The sequence below is a fragment of the Aegilops tauschii genome, chromosome 5, assembly GCF_002575655.3.
Source record: "Aegilops tauschii subsp. strangulata cultivar AL8/78 chromosome 5, Aet v6.0, whole genome shotgun sequence".
NCBI lineage: Eukaryota > Viridiplantae > Streptophyta > Magnoliopsida > Poales > Poaceae > Aegilops > Aegilops tauschii.
This window is the reverse complement of record NC_053039.3, coordinates 369,014,079-369,032,236: the sequence shown is the minus strand read 5'-3', so window position 1 is coordinate 369,032,236 and position 18,158 is coordinate 369,014,079. Positions and strand designations below refer to the sequence as shown.

Sequence of the window (18,158 nt, the reverse complement as noted above, 5' to 3'; positions counted from 1 at the left end):
ATATGTGCTGAAAGAGATTTTTATTCGCATCACACACCTGCTAGAGGAAAATCAGGAGGTTTATTATCAGGGTTAATCACAATGTTCTAGATATTATATCTCAAGAAAAATGGGGAATATCATATTAAAATGACTGTACACAATGTGACAAATAATTTCATTTGGGATTTGGTGTTTATATATGGAGATGCTCAGCCTGATGTTAAAGCAAGATTTCTTGCCGAACTATCCAGGGTGATGCTAGTGTTAACCCTATACTAATTGGTGGGTATTTAACCATAATTACGAAGCTTCACAAAAAGATAGAAGTCTGCCACTCGTGGACACTGGAGCTTCCTTTTTAATGTTATTATAGAGCAAGATGGATGGATGGATGTTGTGTGCCCAATGCCGGCCTCAACAATGAACCTAGCCATTGTCGGGCTTGCCACAAAATCGGCGAAAACCAGGTCTTCCACCTTGATCGCCAAGAGATGTTCAGTGATGGAGTGAAATTCGGCAGATCTCGAGGTAGAGATCCTAAGTTAGGCGTCCTGAAACGATGGTAACAAAGACATAAGGATTTTTACCCAGGTTCAGGCTCTCTCGAATAGATAATACCCTACACCCTGCTTGTGTTTATTGTATTGGGGTATAGTACAGAGTACAAATATCTACCACGAGATTGTTGTATAAGATTCTAATGATCTATCGACTAGCCTGTTCTCGGTTTATATAATGTACCAGAGGCCTAGGATAAAAGGAGTCATGGTCGGCTATGTCGGTGGAGAAAAGTCCTTGTCTTGTATGCCAAGTCTTGTGTAACCTTCCTTGTATGCGTCAAGGGGTTCCCAAAAGGGGGTCCTCGACTCAGCCCACCTGGCTGGGAGTCGACATGGTAAGTACCCCTTGGTCCATAACACCAACAATCAAGTCGCGCATGCAAGAATAACGACACAGGAGGCGAGACGCGGTAGGTAGAGAAACAGAGTGCCACCGATGACGGTGTGACCCAGATGGTACCCAGAGATGATAGAACGGGGAAAGAAACGGGATCAACCATGATGCCGGGATGAAAGGATGAAAGTACGCGGTTTTGAAACGCGATACCTGGGGAGAAGGATGGCAATGATGGCAGTCGACGTGCTACTGGAAGCCTTGGCGCCGGAGAAGCCATGAGGTCGGCGGGCAAGGGACGGAGCGGGCGTGGGGAAGGTGGCGACGTCGACGTGGGGGTGGCTAACCTAGGTTGGGCTTGAAGTGGCAGCTGTAGCTCGGGCTCGCCGGACGGAAGCTCGCGTGTTAGCGAGTCGCCGGCGGGGTCGGTCATCCATATTTTTGGCTCCCCTACTATGATGTGAAATCTGAGTCTCAGAAGCTTTTTTTTCTGCTAGGCTTTATTGATCAACATATATGATTACAGCTATAACAAGTGGATCATTAGGCAAACCCAACCACAAACAACTCCCCTGATTTAACATGCCTAGTTAATTATTATTTTAGTTGAGCATGCCTCTCCCTCTCTCTCTCTTTTGACTTGAGCATGCCTTTTTTTAGGGAAAGAGCATCTAGGCTTTATTGCATGTTGTAAATGTTTACAGGAATGGATTTCACGTTATGTGAAGCTCCCAACCATAAGTGTCTACCAAGGGGGAGGAAAAAGCTAAATCTATACTATAATCACTAAAGTCGAAATTCGAAGCTCTTGATTGAAAATTAAAAACACAATCACTAAAGCTATTACTATAATCTCTGATCTCTCTAATTATGCTGCCGTAGTTGCTTCCTGCTGCCAGATTGATGTGATTAACCACTTGCTTACAGTCAGACCCAATGGATAGGAATTGCATGAGCATGCCTAGTTAAATTGTGAACTCTCCTGAGCTCGTCAACAAACTCGCATCGAGTGATGCCCTGGTTGGGCTCCCAGCCCCACGGCCCAAATCTGACTCCACCTACATCCTGCAGGGCCCGTTCGTAACCCCTGCGCCTATCCCCACCCCCTCCTCTTCCTCGCCGCCGTATCGTAAGCCGACGGCCGCCGGCCGACGGAGATGGCGCGCCTACTCGCCGTCCGGGGCATCTCCTCGTCGCCGCACCTCGCGTGGAGGGTAAAGCAAACAGGTGACACACATACCCCCACCCCCACCCATCAACGCTTCCCCTTTATTTCGGTTTGCTAAGAATGTGCTAGGCGTGGGCTCTGTCATAAGTTCCAGCGGAAATTAGGAAGGGTTTCAGGAACCTGACCTTTGTTGTTAGTTGCTATGATATCATTACGTATTACAAGGTCAGATCAGCTTTCTTTATACTGCTAACTCGAGTGAAATCATGTTCTGATGCAGCCATCTGTAACAGTTGCCTTAGTGAGGTAGAATAAATTATTTCCTTCTGAGATTAGTCCTCATGTGTGCTGGATTAGATTGTTGTTTTAATACGATCTCTGTTGCTGTATGAAATGACATTTTTAATACTAATGCCTTTTTTTATTTTGTTTGAAAATCTTGAATTGCTGGCGCACAGAGAATGAGATTGTCCAGATGTTCCAGGCCCCGGTTCGTCAGAGTGAGGAGGCAGTAGCAACCACTGGACCAAGGTACACACATTCCATACGAGTCATGGATGAGAGGTTCATTAGGATCCTGAAGATATTCAAGTGGGGCCCTGATGCTGAGAAGGCGTTGGAGGTATTAATGATGAAAGTTGATCACTGGTTGGTAAGAGAGGTTATGAACACCGATGTTGGGGTCAGTGTGAAGATGCAATTTTTCAGATGGGCAGCAAGGAAGAGGAATTACGAACACGACACATCCACTTACATGGCATTGATACGCTGTTTAGAGGTAGTAGAGCAGTATGGTGAAATGTGGAAAATGATCCAAGAAATGGTACGGAATCCTGTATGTGTTGTCACGCCGATGGAGCTATCAGACATCATCCGGATGCTGGGAAATGCCAAGATGATCAGTAAGGCAGTTGCAATCTTTTACCAAATCAAGGCACGAAAGTGTCAACCCACTGCTCAGGCATATAATAGCATGATAATCATGTTAATGCATGAGGGGGAGTATGAGAAAGTGCATGAACTTTACAATGAGATGAGCAACGAGGGCCAATGCTTCCCAGACACCGTGACTTACAGTGCGCTCATTTCTGCTTTCTGCAAACTTGGTCGCCAGGATTCAGCAATTTGGTTGTTGAATGAGATGAAGGACAATGGAATGCAGCCAACTGCTAAGATATATACCATGCTAATGGCTTTGCTCTTTAAATTGGACAATGTTCATGGAGCATTGAGTTTGTTTGAAGAGATGAGGCATCAGTACTGCCGACCAGATGTGTTTACTTACACTGAATTAATTAGGGGACTTGGTAAAGCTGGGAGATTTGATGAAGCATATAACTTCTTCTATGAAATGCGACGAGAAGGCTGCAGGCCAGACACAGTTCTTATGAATAATATGATAAATTTCTTGGGCAAGGCTGGTCGTTTAGATGATGCTATGAAGTTGTTTGAGGAGATGGAGACATTAAGGTGTATTCCTAGCGTGGTGACCTACAACACTATAATAAAAGCACTTTTTGAATCTAAATCTCGTATTTCTGAGATTTCATCATGGTTCGAGAGAATGAAGGAAAGTGGAATCTCCCCTAGTCCATTCACCTACTCAATCTTGATTGATGGATTATGCAAAACCAACAGGACGGAGAAGGCTATGATGCTGCTGGAGGAGATGGATGAAAAGGGCTTCCCTCCATGTCCAGCGGCATATTGCAGCCTGATTGATGCTCTTGGAAAAGCCAAACGGTATGATCTTGCACACGAGCTATTTCAGGAACTAAAAGAAAATTGTGGCTCCTCTAGTGCTCGAGTGTATGCGGTGATGATAAAACACTTAGGGAAGGCTGGACGGCTTGATGATGCTGTAGATCTGTTTGATGAGATGAACAGACTTGGTTGCACTCCTAATGTTTATGCTTACAACGCCCTCATGTCTGGATTGGCAAGAGCAGGCATGCTTGATGAAGCCCTTACTACAATGAGAAGAATGCAAGACCATGGGTGTATTCCTGATATCAATTCATACAATATTATCCTGAATGCACTGGCAAAAACAGGAGGTCCTGATCGTGCAATGGGGATGCTTTCTAATATGAAACAGTCTGCAATAAAACCAGATGCTGTGTCATATAATACGGTTCTTGGTGCCTTGAGTCATGCAGGCATGTTTGAGGAGGCAGCTAAATTGATGAAAGAGATGAATGCGTTAGGATTTGACTATGATCTTATTACATATTCATCTATACTTGAGGCGATTGGAAAGGTTGATCAAGAGTGAACTGAAAATGGTCAGTAGGAACAGGATACATACCTTTTGGTAGTGTTCTGCATAAAACATCTTGATCCAAGCTTTAATATTTTTGAGTGATCCTCCCAGTTTTTGTGCAGCACTGCAACTGTTCGATATGAAAAGCTTTTTTTTTTGTGCCACTCAAGTGAACTGTTACTTGGTAAAATCATGGAGGACAGCAGCTAGACAAACGTAGAAGGTGTGTATTTCACCTAGCAAATGACCAAAATACCGTTATGTTCCGTCCTCTTTAATTTTTTGATAATCTGCAGCTGCCTAAATACTTATCTGAATGGTTTCAGAATCACTTTACTCCGCTAAGATTCGAGGGCTGTTTCTGAAAAGTTGAGACCATTTGGTGAAAAGTTAACTACTGTATTTTGAGAGTTTTTTCTTCAGCAATCACCGGTGGAGCGCGCATGCTACAATTCCTGAAGTTACGGTACGTGTTGCCGTGTTTGTGTGGGTAAATGAAATATTTTCAGGCGTTATATTACAGTCAGAACGTAGGAATCCAAAATCAAAGATATGGTAGCCGTCCCCATTTCTCCCCTCTTTATGCGTAGCTTTCCGAACTTCCTTTCCGTTGTTGAAAAATATAGCTTTTCCAGATTTATACGGCGTGAAAACATTTTCTTATTTCCCCCTTGTGTGTTGTAGTTTGGCAGCATTTTTCACACTTTTCTCTTTCACAGGAACTCTGTGGATTCTGACACTAAGAAATACTTGCAGGCTTCCAAATTTGGCATAGCCGGCAAATGTGCCTAATCTTTCCAGCTACTGTGTGCACAGGGGCTTACCTATGGGCTGCCATTGCTTCATTGCTAAGTGTTTGAGCCTTCCGAAACTAGCAAAGAACCAGCAATGCAATAAAAACATGGTAGGCGTCCAGAATCAAGATATTGTCCAAATGACCAACTCAGAACTAACAGCGTGTGAATGTGTCTTTGGCGTCTGTAAAATTTGTGTTGCTATAGAAGCTGATACGGCGTTTGTAAGAAATGGTGTTACTATAAAAGCTATTGTGGTCTTTGCTCTCAGCTAGGGTTTCAAATCAACAGGGTTACTGCAAAAAAATGGTGTTACTATGCGCTTGTTGCTGATGCGGATTTCATACCTGCCCATAACAAGGCTCACGGTGCATGCGGCAGCAAGGCTGATGCTTTTGCTGGCCATCTGGAAACCTATCCTTTTGGATTTTTCGTTTCTGCACCAGGATGCTATATTGTGAGACTTTGTGTTTTGTTCCGTTATCTTTTGTAGTGGAACCCAATCCATTTTGGATCGTATGAAAAAAAAACAAGGCTCACCGAGGAGCATTGTTGGCTAGGCCATGGCACGCGGCCGTGTGTCACCACTGACGACCGGTGCTTGTGAGAAGGGTATATCTTTGCCTCTTAGTGCAGTCAGGGAGGATTTCCTTCAGAAACTCTAGCCCTAGTTTGAAAAATCTCATCATCTGCGAGGATGACGTTATGTCCTTAGCATATGTGTTCATGGGTGAGCATCATTCATAATGTCATTTTAATTTCACTGCCCACTGAAATAATAGCTCCTTCGTTTGCACAATATTTGCAATTTTCTAGTCGGTTGTCATTTATTTGAGCAAATGTCATCTTGATTTTTGTGTTAGACAATTGATTTCAGGCCGAAGACAGTTAAGATCCAACTACACACTGAAAGTATAACTGGACACAAAAGTGGAGTTGGAGTTGCTGCAATAAAGAGACTTCAGTGTTGATGCACAGTTAGGAGAAAACAGGTTAAAGTTACGAGCAAATTCTTTATTATACCAGTACGAGCAACTTGCCAGAAAAAAAAGCCTATAACTTGGCGGCACCACGCGTCGGCCGGGTGATGTTTGGATTGGACCGGACGCCTTTGTAACCGTTGGATGGCGTGAGTGGCAGTCACCGGATCTCAACAGCGCCCAGTTGCTTGCAACATGTTTCATGTTGCGCTTGAAGGTGAGGAACATGAGCCGTGGTGCGACTGGGTGAAGCATTTTTCTACCATTGCAACGCCATCCGTGTTGTGGGAACAAATCCCTGCTGCTGGCCCCCAATATATGGAGTTGCGCCCATCGTGACGCCGACCGTCGCAAAATCAGCTACTGCCAGCCGCCGTAAACTGCTCTTCCCTCTGCTGCCTAAATACTTTTCTGAATGGTTTCAGAATCACTTTTCTCCGTCAAGATGTGAGGGCTGTTACTGAAAACTTGAGACCATTTGGTGAAAAGTTAACCACTGTATGTTGAGAGTTGTTTTTTCAGCAATCACCAGTGGAGTGTGCGTGCTGCAGTTCCTGAAGTTACGGTACGTGTTGTCGTGTTTGTGTTGGTAAATCAAACATTTTCAGGTGTTCTATTGCAGTCAGAACATATAAGAATCTAAATCAAAGATATGGTAGCTGTCCCCACTTCTCGCTGTACGCGTAGCTTTCCAAAAAAAATTGAAATCAAAGGGGTTTCCCCTCCGCCTCGACTTTTATTAAAACGCCAAGGCAAGTAGCTTTCGGAACTTCCTTTACGTTGTTGGCTTTTCGAGCTTTTATATGGCACGAAAACATTTATTTTCCCCCTGTGTGTTGTAGTTTGGCAGCATTTTAGTACTAGCCAGGTCTTTATTTATCACACTTTGACTCCCTTCGTAAAAAGTAATTTACAAAAATGTTTAAACCACTAAAATTAAGATCTAAACGCTCTTATATTTGTTCACGGAGGGAGTATCTTTCACCGGAACTCTGTGGATTCCACAGAGGGAGTACTTGCAGACTTGCAGCCTTCCAAGACTAGCATAACCGGCAAATATGCCTAATCTTTTCAGTTACTGTGCACAGGGGCTTACCTACGGGCTGACATTGCTTCATTGCTGAAGGCGTGCTTGATGGCACACTAAACTTGTCACACTATGCCACGTCACAAGTTAGATAAGTTTGACTGAGTTAGCCCATGTTTGGTTTGCAGCCACACTCATGGAAAAAAAATACTCAAAAGAACTGTGGCAAGTTTATATTAAGTGTATAATCTTTTTTTTCGAGAGTACGCAAATTGCGTACCTTAGCTTTATAGAAAATAGAGGTTTGAATACAAGAAAATGATAGTTTGTTGCGCACAACCTGTCACAACACTCCACACCGGCCAGTCCGAAGACAGCCCCCCACACATGATGACAACAACAACAACAACAACAACAACAACAACAACAACAACAACAACAAGAAAAGCCTGTCCTAAACTGAGCAGTAAGGCCGCGTCTCAACCAATGCCGCCGCCTCCAAAAAGAACATCTTCATCTTGACTTTCCTCGTTGACGCGCCATCCTAAAGAGGGTGGATGGCGGAATTTGGTCCGTCCCGAGAAAGGCGTCATCTTGGACACGCTAGCAATGGTGACCATAGCGCCCCTACAGAACAATCTTGGAAAGCAGCGAGTGCCGGAGGAAAGCAACCTAGGACCTACAAGCCGTGTCTCCAAACACGATACTCCCAAGAGAGGAACGACGTCGAGGATGCCGCTATCGCGCCGGTCCAACTCCAAACCTAGGCTTTCGCCCGGAGACATCAACCAAACCACAATGAAGCGAGTACGGTGTCAACACACCTCGGCGACGCCTCCAAGGAGGGAAACGACACCCACGGGCGCCGTCGTCGCCGACCCCGACCGAAGGCGGACAAAGACTTTCGTCTGTGACGTCGCACGCCATCCTCCTCACCCACCGGAATGGGGCAGCCGTCCACGTTGTTCACACCGCCGCCGCCGCAGCAAATCAATGTCGTGGCCGATGCGCCATGGAACACCGACGACCCGCACGACGAGAGCCCACCTCTCTACCAACTCCGATCTGGCCGAGCACCCGCAGCCCCCACCGTCGAGCACCTCCTGTGGTCGAGGGACCGCCGCACGCTGCTGTCACGCTCCTGACAGCAGCCGTACAGACCGGGCCCCCAGCCCAGATCGGGCCCTGGCTGGGCCCAAATCTAGCCCGCAACACCCTCTCCATGGCCGCCGGCGGCAGCTCCACTACGATTTCGGCCGCCTCCAGGAAGCACCACCGACGGCCGCAGCGCTGCCAGCTCCGCATCCATGGCCCGAGGAAGCCGCACGGACACAGACCTCGCGCCACAGCCTCTGCGTCGCCGCCTCCAGGCCCGCGCCGCCACTTCCATGGCCGCTCACCCCTCCGAGCTCCGGGTCCTCCGCCAACCTTCACGCAGCTCCGCCACGACCCTCCTCTCGCCGCCCGCCGCCTTACAGCACCGCCGCCGTGCGCCGCCCGATGAAGCCCTCCTTCGCGCGAAGACAGCCCCGCCGGGCGCGCTCTCCTCCCCGCCGCCTTCGGCGGCCAGGGGGCCGCCACCACCGCCAGGACCGGCGACGGCAGCGGCCTGGTGGATCTGGGGTAGGTGGCTCGCTGGTTAGGGTTTCGTCCCCCCGGGGTCGCCCACGCGTGCGACCCGGGAGGGGAAGGGGGCAGGTCGGACGTTTTTCAAGTGTATAATCTTAGGCATGTGTGGCAAAGAAATCTGGTAAATGATGGTAAGCTTAGTATATGTACCAAACATGCCCCAAGTGTTTGAGACCTTCCAAAATCACCAAAGTCATAAGGCAAACTCCAATGCGCCGACGTGAACGGACATGGATTTGGTTTGTTTTTGTTCATTCGGATCGATTGTAAGGGCGGTGTCCGCCCTCGTCTGCTTTTTTCTGGCCAGTCCGCCCAACTGACTGACCCATTTGGTTTGGCTGACCAGTTGGGGGGCTAATTTTTCACTGACATTTTGTGCTCATAAATATAAATAAAAAGAAACATAGCGCATAGTTTACAATCAAATAAATTATATAGTTTCTACATCACAATAAATGCAACCAAATAAAAATCCCATACGTTACAATTAAAAATAAATAAAATTGTACCAGACACTGAAAGAAAAAGAGTCGATACATCTATTGGTTTCCTAGGTGAGTCAACATATGTTCTACCAAATCATTTTTAAGTTGAATGTGAGTTGTCCAATCACGTATTTCTTGATGAAATTAGATGAACTGTGTAAACATGGCCGCTCCATGCTTCGGCTCAACATTTTCACCCTGAAAATCCCACCCCTTGGTCGAAGAGGTTGTTGTCGTGGGAGTAAGTCTGACAGTAAGAATAGGGGGTACGTAGGAGGAGGCAAGATCCTAACTACGGTGAGGTTGTGCACGCAAGATTTACGAGTTCAGGCCCTTCTCGGAGGAAGTAATAGCCCTACGCCTCGGTGCCCGGAGGCTTGGTCGACTGGATTATGCGTGAGAGTTACAGGGGGTGCGAACCCTTGTGCCAGAGGAGGGGGTGGCTTATATAGAGTGCGCCGGACCCCTCCAGCCCTCAGTTACACAGGGTTCAATGTACGTTAAGACAAGGCGTTACTCGTAACGCTAGCTATAAAGAGCTATAAATGATCTTTAAGACTACGGAGTGAACGCCTGACAGTTGCCATCCTGAGTGGCTTTAGACCTTCTGTACTCCGAGTGATTTTTCGTGTGGTCGAGTGACTCTATCTTGGTCGAATGGAATTGGGGTATCCGAGTGAGTTAGCTGGTAGAGTGGATTGCACTCCAAGGCGATTTCAGTCGGTATCTTCTGTTGTACTTTGAATGTCTTTGACTCTAGGGCAGTGTTCTTGGGTAGGGCGTCTAGGTCAGGCCTATGACCCTATCCTAGGTACATGTCATCGTCATTAGCCCCCGAATGGATTGAGGACCGAGTGAAGAAAGAGTTGAAGTTGGTTCCGACTCTATTCCATGCTTCGGAGGCATTTCACTGGAATCTGTGAATCATGTTGAAGCTTCAACCTCGTTTCAGTCGCCTTGATCAATTCAGAGGCCGTCGAGTGAGTTATGCCGATGATCTTCGAGTGTTGTTATGGTGTGAAATCCTGGCGCGATTAGTTGCTCTGTGATTCCCGGATCTTATGGGATTCAAAATTTTGGAGAAGCGCACGGGACGGAGCATGCCGCAGTTATCGGAGTGGATAGACAGGGGCGCCTCGATCCTCGCGCCGCCTTTTTCGCCACGTATCGGGCGAGCGACTGTTGCGGGATATAATAAGATTACTCGGGCCCACATGTCAGCCACTCGGAAGTGGCCTCATAAATAGCGCTCGGGTCGATGCGATGTGCAGTGTGTCTCAATCGATCTCTTCCTCTTCTGTTCCTCCACCGCATCCTCCTCCGCCCTCGTCGTCTCTGCTCGGCCCGTGCGCACTCCGCCGCCATGGGGAAGGACAAGATGGCGGCCTTGGAGCGCTCGAAGAAGGCGGCGGCGATGGCGAAGGGCAAGAAGACGACTCGGGGGTCGTCGTCGAGGTCTGGTTTGCGGCCTGGTTGGATCCAGGGGGACTGGATTCGATCCACGATCCAGAAAGATGACTTGGAGGATCTGGCTAGTGTGGGCTTGATTGCTCACGGATCTTGAAGATTGCCGGGGAACGAGTCCGAACCTCAGCCGCGTGAGGGTGAGTGCGTCCTCCTTGCAACCCATGTCGACCGTGGTTTCTCTCTGCCTCCGTATCCTTTTTTCCGGGATTTCTTGAACTTTTTCCGTGCCCAGATTCATCACTTCTCTCCCAATACCATCACATATCTTGCGGCATACGTCTCTCTGTGTGAAAACTTTCTGGGCTGCCAACCGCACTAGGGTTTATTCAAACACATCTTCACCTGCCGTTCCCAAACTGTGAAGAAGGCAAATCCGACTGACGAAAAGACACATGTGATCCAAATGTGCGGGGGTTTAGGGATTCAGATGAGGGGTAGAAGCACTTTTCCTCCTATGACCCTTCCCGAGTCAGTTAGGGGATGGCAGTCGACCTGGTTCTACTGCCGAGATGTTCCGACTCCTGGTCAGTCGACCGGTCTTACCCCTTTCACCATGGAGCGAGTCCACCAACCTTCCTCATTGACTGTGACTCCAGAGGAGAAATGCGAGGTGTCTCTGTTAGTCGACCAGGTCGTTAAATTAGTTCGTGAGGGTGTGACTGGAATGGATTTGTTGGAAGTGTTCCTCAGTCGACGCATCCAGCCTCTCCAAGCCCGTTATCAACCGATGTGGATGTACTCGGGCACTGATGATACCGCTCGGGTCCACTCGGAGGAGGTCGCCAAGGAGACGGTGGCACAGTGGCTGCGGGGCATCACTGGAAACAAAGATAACCCTAGGGGGTCCAGGAGAGTTTTGCCATTCGACGCCGACCATGAGCAGGAAAAGGTCAGGTCCTCGTTGCCAAGTGTTTTCTTATTCTGATCTGCAATTGCTCTTGAATCCGACTGACGCTTGTTTAACTCCTGTCTTGCAGATTTATACTGAGATGTACTCGATGCCAAACAGGGAGCAAGTCCAGGAGGGAATGGAGAGCGAAGGAGGGAGTGCCGACTGGAAATCTGACGACGAAAGTGATGGAGATAGTGAGGATTCAAGTAGCAGTGAGGAGGTCGACTTGCCACCTCGTTCTGGGAGGCGTTCCAAGCAGTCGCATGATCCAGCGAGTGGGTGTGGAAAAGCAGCCCCGCCAAGTATGCAGGCCCTGAAGCGCACTCGAACATCTACTCCTGAGCCGTCAGAGAAGGCCGCGAAGCAGCCCAAGGTTGCGCCAACAAAGCACCGGAAGGCCCTGCCAAAGATCAAGGTGGGCGTTCCTGTTGCTTCCGCGTAAGTGTTTCCCTTCTCTGCCAAAGAATATTCTCAAGTATTAGCAATTGAGTTGTCAATTCAACCACACCTGGGTAACTTAGTATCTGCAGCAAAGTATTTAGTAGCAAAGTAATATGGAAGTAACGGTAACGGTAGCAAAAGTAATATTTTTGGGTTTTGTAGTGATTGTAACAATAGCAACGGAAAAGTAAATAAGTGAAGAACAATATGTGAAAAGCTCGTAGGCATTGGATCGGTGATGGAGAATTATGCCGGATGTGATTCATCATGTAACAGTCATAACATAGGGTGACACAGAACTAGCTCCAATTCATCAATGTAATGTAGGCATGTATTCCGAATATAGTCATACGTGCTTATGGAAAAGAACTTGCATGACATCTTTTGTCCTACCCTCCCGTGGCAGCGGGGTCCTAGCGGAAACTAAGGGATATTAAGGCCTCCTTTTAATAGAGTACCGGACCAAAGCATTAACACATAGTGAATACATGAACTCCTCAAACTATGGTCATCACCGGGAGTGGTCTCGATTATTGTCACTTCGGGGTTGCCGGATCATAACACATAGTAGGTGACTATAGACTTGCAAGATAGGATCAAGAACTCACATATATTCATGAAAACATAATAGGTTCAGATCTGAAATCATGGCACTCGGGCCCTAGTGATAAGCATTAAGCATAGCAAAGTCATAGCAACATCAATCTCAGAACATAGTGGATACTAGGGATCAAACCCTAACAAAACTAACTCGATTACATGACAAATCTCATCCAACCCATCACCGTCCAGCAAGCCTACGATGGAATTACTCACGCACGGCGGTGAGCATCATGAAATTGGTGATGGAGGATGGTTGATGATGACGATGGCGATGGATTCCCCTCTCCGGAGCCCCGAACGGACTCCAGATCAGCCCTCCCGAGAGAGTTTAGGGCTTGGCGGCGGCTCCGTATCGTAAAACGTGATGAATCTTTCTCTCTGATTTTTTCTCCCCGAACACGAATATATGGAGTTGGAGTTGAGGTCGGTGGAGCAACAGGGGGCCCACGAGGCAGGGGGTGCGCCCAGGGGGGCAGGCGCGCCCCCACCCTCGTGGACAGGTGGAGGCCCCCCTGACGTGGATTCTTCTTCCAGTATTTTTAATATTTTCCAAAAATATGTTCCGTGGAGTTTCAGGTCATTCCGAGAACTTTTGTTTCTGCACATAAATAACACCATGGCAATTCTGCTGAAAACAGCGTCAGTCCGGGTTAGTTCCATTCAAATCATGCAAGTTAGAGTCCAAAACAAGGGCAAAAGTGTTTGGAAAAGTAGATACGACGGAGCCGTATCAACTCCCCCAAGCTTAAACCTTTGCTTGTCCTCAAGCAATTTAGTTGATAAACTGAATGTGATAAAGAAAAACTTTTACAAACTCTGTTTGCTCTTGTTGTTGTAAATATGTAAAGCCAGCATTCAAGTTTTCAGCAAAGATTATGACTAACCACATTCACAATAACTCTTAGGTCTCATGTTTACTCATATCAATGGCATAATCAACTAGCGAGCAATAATAATAAATCTCGGATGACAACACTTTCTCAAAACAATCATGATATGATATAACAAGATGGTATCTCGCTAGCCCTTTCTGAGACCGCAAAACATAAATGCAGAGCACCTTTAAAGATCAAGGACTGACTAAAATTGTAATTCATGGTAAAAGAGATCCAGTCATAGTCATACCCAATATAAATTAATAGTAATGGATGCAAATGACAGAAGTGCTCTCCAGCTGGTGCTTTTAATAAGAGGGTGATGACTCAACATAAAAAGTAAATAGATATGCCCTTCGCAGAGGGAAGCAGGGATTTGTAGAGGTGCCAGAGCTCGATTTTGAAATAGAGATAAATAATATTTTGAGCGGCATACTTTCATTGTCAACATAACAACCAAGAGATGGCGATATCTTCCATGCTACACACATTATAGGCGGTTCCCAAACAGAATGGTAAAGTTTATACTCCCCCTCCACCAACAAGCATCAATCCATGGCTTGCTCGAAACAACGAGTGCCTCCAACTAACAACAGTCTCAGGGGGAGTTTTGTTTGCAATTATTTTGATTTGATTTGCATAAAGCATGGGACTGGGCATCCCGGTGACCAGCCATTTTCTCGTGAGTGAGGAGCGGGGTCCACTCCTCTTGAGAATAACCCGCCTAACATGGAAGATAAGGACAGCCCCAGTTGATACATGAGCTATTTGAGCATACAAAACAGAATTTCATTTGAAGGTTTAGAGTTTGGCACATACAAATTTACTTGGAACGACAGGTAGATACCGCATATAGGAAGGTATGGTGGACTCATGTGGAATAACTTTGGGGTTTAAGGGATTGGATGCACAAGCAGTATTCCCGCTTAGTACAAGTGAAGGCTAGCAAAAGACTGGGAAGCGACCAACTAGAGAGCGACAACAGTCATGAACATGCATTAAAATTAATAAACATTGAGTGCAAGCATGAGTAGGATATAATCCACCATGAACATAAATATCGTGAAGGCTATGTTGATTCGTTTCAACTACATGTGTGAACATGTGCCAAGTCGAGTCACTTAAATCATTCAAAGGAGGATACCACCCCGCTATACCACATCACAACCATTTTAATAGCATGTTGGCACGCAAGGTAAACCATTATAACTCATAGCTAATCAAGCATGGCACAAGCAACTATAATCTCTAATTGTCATTGCAAACATGTTTATTCATAATAGGCTGAACCAGGAACGATGAACTAATCATATTTACAAAAGCAAGAGAGGTCGAGTTCATACCAGCTTCTCTCATCTCAATCAGTCCATCAAATATCGTCATAATTGCCTTTCACTTGCATGACCGAACGGTGTGAATAATAATAATAGTGCACGTACATTGGACTAAGATGGAATCTGCGAGTATTCAATAAACAGGAGAAGACAAGGCAATATGGGCTCTTGGTTAAATCAACAATAATGCATATAAGAGCCACTTCAACAATTTAATTATGGTCTTCTCCTATCGACCCCAAAGAAAAGAAAAGAAATAAAACTATTTACACGGGAAAACTCCCAACAAGCAAAAGAAGAACGGGAAATATTTTTGGGTTTTCTTTTTAATTATTACTACTACAGCATGAAAAGTAAACTAACTAAAAGCTACTACTAATTTTTTTTCTTACGGTTTTTCAAACACACAAGAAGAAAGCAGGAAAAGAAAATAAACTAGCATGGATAATAAAATGAAAGAGTATGAGCACCGACATCTAGCAATGAGTGTCTGAACATAAATGTAATGTCAGTGAGAAATACGTACTCCCCCAAGCTTAGGCTTTTGGCCTAAGTTGGTTTATTGCCACGGATGGCCTGGCGGATATCCATAGTTGTAGTTGGGGTCGTACTGAGATGCAACGGTCATTGCATCGTGTGATGCAGCTTGGAGGCGAGCTATCTCAGCCCTCCTCCTATACTCCTCCGCCTCCTCTCTGGTTATGTAATGTCTCCCTTTTTCCTGAAAGTCAAAGAGAGTAGGGGCAGGAAGAACAATATTGACGGCGTGACGCCTCTCAAAGATTAGTATGTACTGGAGAGGTGGTTCATTCCTGTCGACAACCTGATGGTGAACCATAGCATTAAAGTCTAGATAATTAGGAGGCAGTTCAATATCATCATCACGTATGGTTACACCAAGAAAATCAGCTAAGCAGGTTGCATAAATTCCACCAAAGAAATCTCCATGAAATCTATTGTGATGCAACCTACGCACAACAATAGCTCCCAAATTATAAGTTTTGTCTCCTAACACAACAGTTCTAAGAATACTGAGGTCAGGGACACACATATGACATGCTTCATCTTTACCATTTATGCACCTACCTATGAAGAGAGCAAAATAATGTATAGCAGGAGAATGAATGCCCCCTATGGTAGCTTGTGCTATATCTCTAGATTCCCCCACAGTTATACTAGCAAGAAATTCTCTAAATTCAGATTTGCGACGTTCACTAGTACTACCCCATTGTGGAAGTTTGCAAGCATTGGTAAAATCCTCTAAGTCCATAGTGTAAGATTTTTCATAGAGATCAAATAGGACAGTTTGAGCATTGCGTGAAGATGAAAATTCAAACCTCCTCACAAATGAACTAGTGAGATAGTGGTACTGGCGGCACTTTTCTGCCTCGAAGCTCACAAGATCAGCGTTACGCAAATATGCATTAAATTCTTCCTTGATTCCTGCTCGATCCATAAAGCCTTCTGAAGGCCATTCACAAGGCCGCACTGGAGCGTTCCTTGGTGGCTCATCATCGGCATCGCGCATTGCGAGCCTGGGTCCTTGCTTCCTTGAAGGACCACCATGGTACATTTTCCTAAACATATTTCTTCTCTACAAAATTTCTGAAATTTTTAGTAACTTCAAAAAAAGGTGAACCAGGCTCAAGAAAATTGATAGCAACTACTCCTACAAGTGCCTAGAGACTATATCATGCATTTGTGACGCCCCCGATTCAATCGTACACTAATCATGCACGCAAACATGTACGATCAAGATCAGGGACTCACGGGAAGATATCACAACACAACTCTAAAACATAAATAAGTCATACATGCATCATAATACAAGCCAAGGGCCTCGAGGGCTCGAATACAAGTGCTTGATCATAGACGAGTTAGCGGAAGCAACAATATCTGAGTACAGACATAAGTTAAACAAGTTGCCATAAGATGGCTAGCACAAACTGGGATACAGATCGAAAGAGGCGCAGGCCTCCTGCCTGGGATCCTCCTAACTACTCCCGGTCGTCGTCAGCGGCCTGCACGTAGTAGTAGGCACCTCCGGTGTAGTAGGAGTCGTCGTCGACGGTGGCATCTGGCAACTGGGCTCCAGCATCTGGTTGCGACAACCAGGTAGAAGGGAAAGGGGGAAAAGAGGGAGAAAAGCAACCGTGAGTACTCATCCAAAGTACTCGCAAGAAAGGATCTACACTACATATGCATGGGTATATGTGTAAAGGGCCATATCGGTGGACTGGACTGCAGAATGCTAGAATAAGAGGGGGATAGCTAATCCTGTCGAAGACTACACTTCTGGCCTCCTCCATCTTGCAGCATGTAGAAGAGAGTAGATGGTAGGTTCACCAAGTAGCATCGCATAGCATAATCCTACTCGGCGATCCCCTCCTCGTCGCCCTGTTAGAGAGCGATCACCGGGTTATATCTGGCACTTGGAAGGGTGTGTTTTATTAAGTATCCGGTTCTAGTTTTCATAAGGTCAAGGTACAACTCCGGGTCGTCCTTTTACCGAGGGACACGGCTATTCGAATAGATAAACTTCCCTGCAGGGGTGCACCACATAACCCAACACGCTCGATCCCATTTGGCCGGACACACTTTTCTGGGTCATGCCCGGCCGCGGAAGATCAACACGTCGCAGCCCTACCTAGGCACAACAGAGAGGTCAGCACGCCGGTCTAAATCCTATGCGCGCAAGGGTCTGGGCCCATCGCCCATTGCACACCTGCACGTTGCGTACGCGGCCGGAGAGCAGACCTAGCAACCTCCATTACAAAGGAAGTCACGTTACGCGGTCCAACTCGGCGCGCGCCGCTCAGTCGCTGACGTCAAGAAGGCTTCGGCTGATACCACGACGCCGAGTGCCCATAACTTTCCCACGTAGTTGGTTAGTGCGTATAGACCAAATGGCCAGACTCAGATCAAATACCAAGAACTCGTTAAGCGTGTTATTTTGAAGTAACCGCGGACGCCAACCAGGGCCAGGCCCACCTCTCACCTAGGTAGTCTCAACCTGCCCTGTCGCTCCGCCACAAAGATCCACACAGAGGGCCGTCGGGACAAAGGTCCTTTCAGCCCCCAATCCGTGAATCACTCGCGGGTGCTCCACGAGCCGACCCGACTTTAGTCTCCACGTGTATCATGTATAAAGTATATAGTATATACCCGTGACCACCTCCCGAGTGATCACGGCCCGATAGTATAGCATGGCAGACGGAAAAGACTGTAGGGCCACTGATGGAATACTACCATCCTATAGTAAGCATGTAGGATTGTAGGTAAAGGTAACAACAGTAGTAGCAAAGACAGGCTATGCATCAGGGT

At 46.6% G+C, this 18,158-nt stretch overlaps 1 protein-coding gene across 4 annotated transcripts; it reads left to right on the top strand.

The window, feature by feature from the left end:
• The first annotated feature begins 1,810 nt into the window (after positions 1-1,810).
• On the top strand, positions 1,811-5,371 carry LOC109778711 (pentatricopeptide repeat-containing protein At3g16010). 4 transcript variants are annotated; one of them, XM_020337274.4, is made up of 5 exons: positions 1,811-2,103; positions 2,503-4,329; positions 4,430-4,530; positions 4,634-4,773; positions 5,064-5,371. In XM_020337274.4, exons 1-2 carry the CDS (start codon positions 2,034-2,036, stop codon positions 4,317-4,319), a joined length of 1,887 nt encoding a protein of 628 aa, XP_020192863.1. In that variant the 5' UTR covers positions 1,811-2,033; the 3' UTR covers positions 4,320-4,329; positions 4,430-4,530; positions 4,634-4,773; positions 5,064-5,371. The 4 variants fall into 4 exon arrangements, with proteins under 4 accessions (XP_020192863.1, XP_073356507.1, XP_020192861.1 ...); XM_073500406.1 differs by having other exon boundaries at positions 5,027-5,371; XM_020337272.4 differs by having other exon boundaries at positions 2,503-4,530.
• Positions 5,372-18,158: the final 12,787 nt, after the last annotated feature.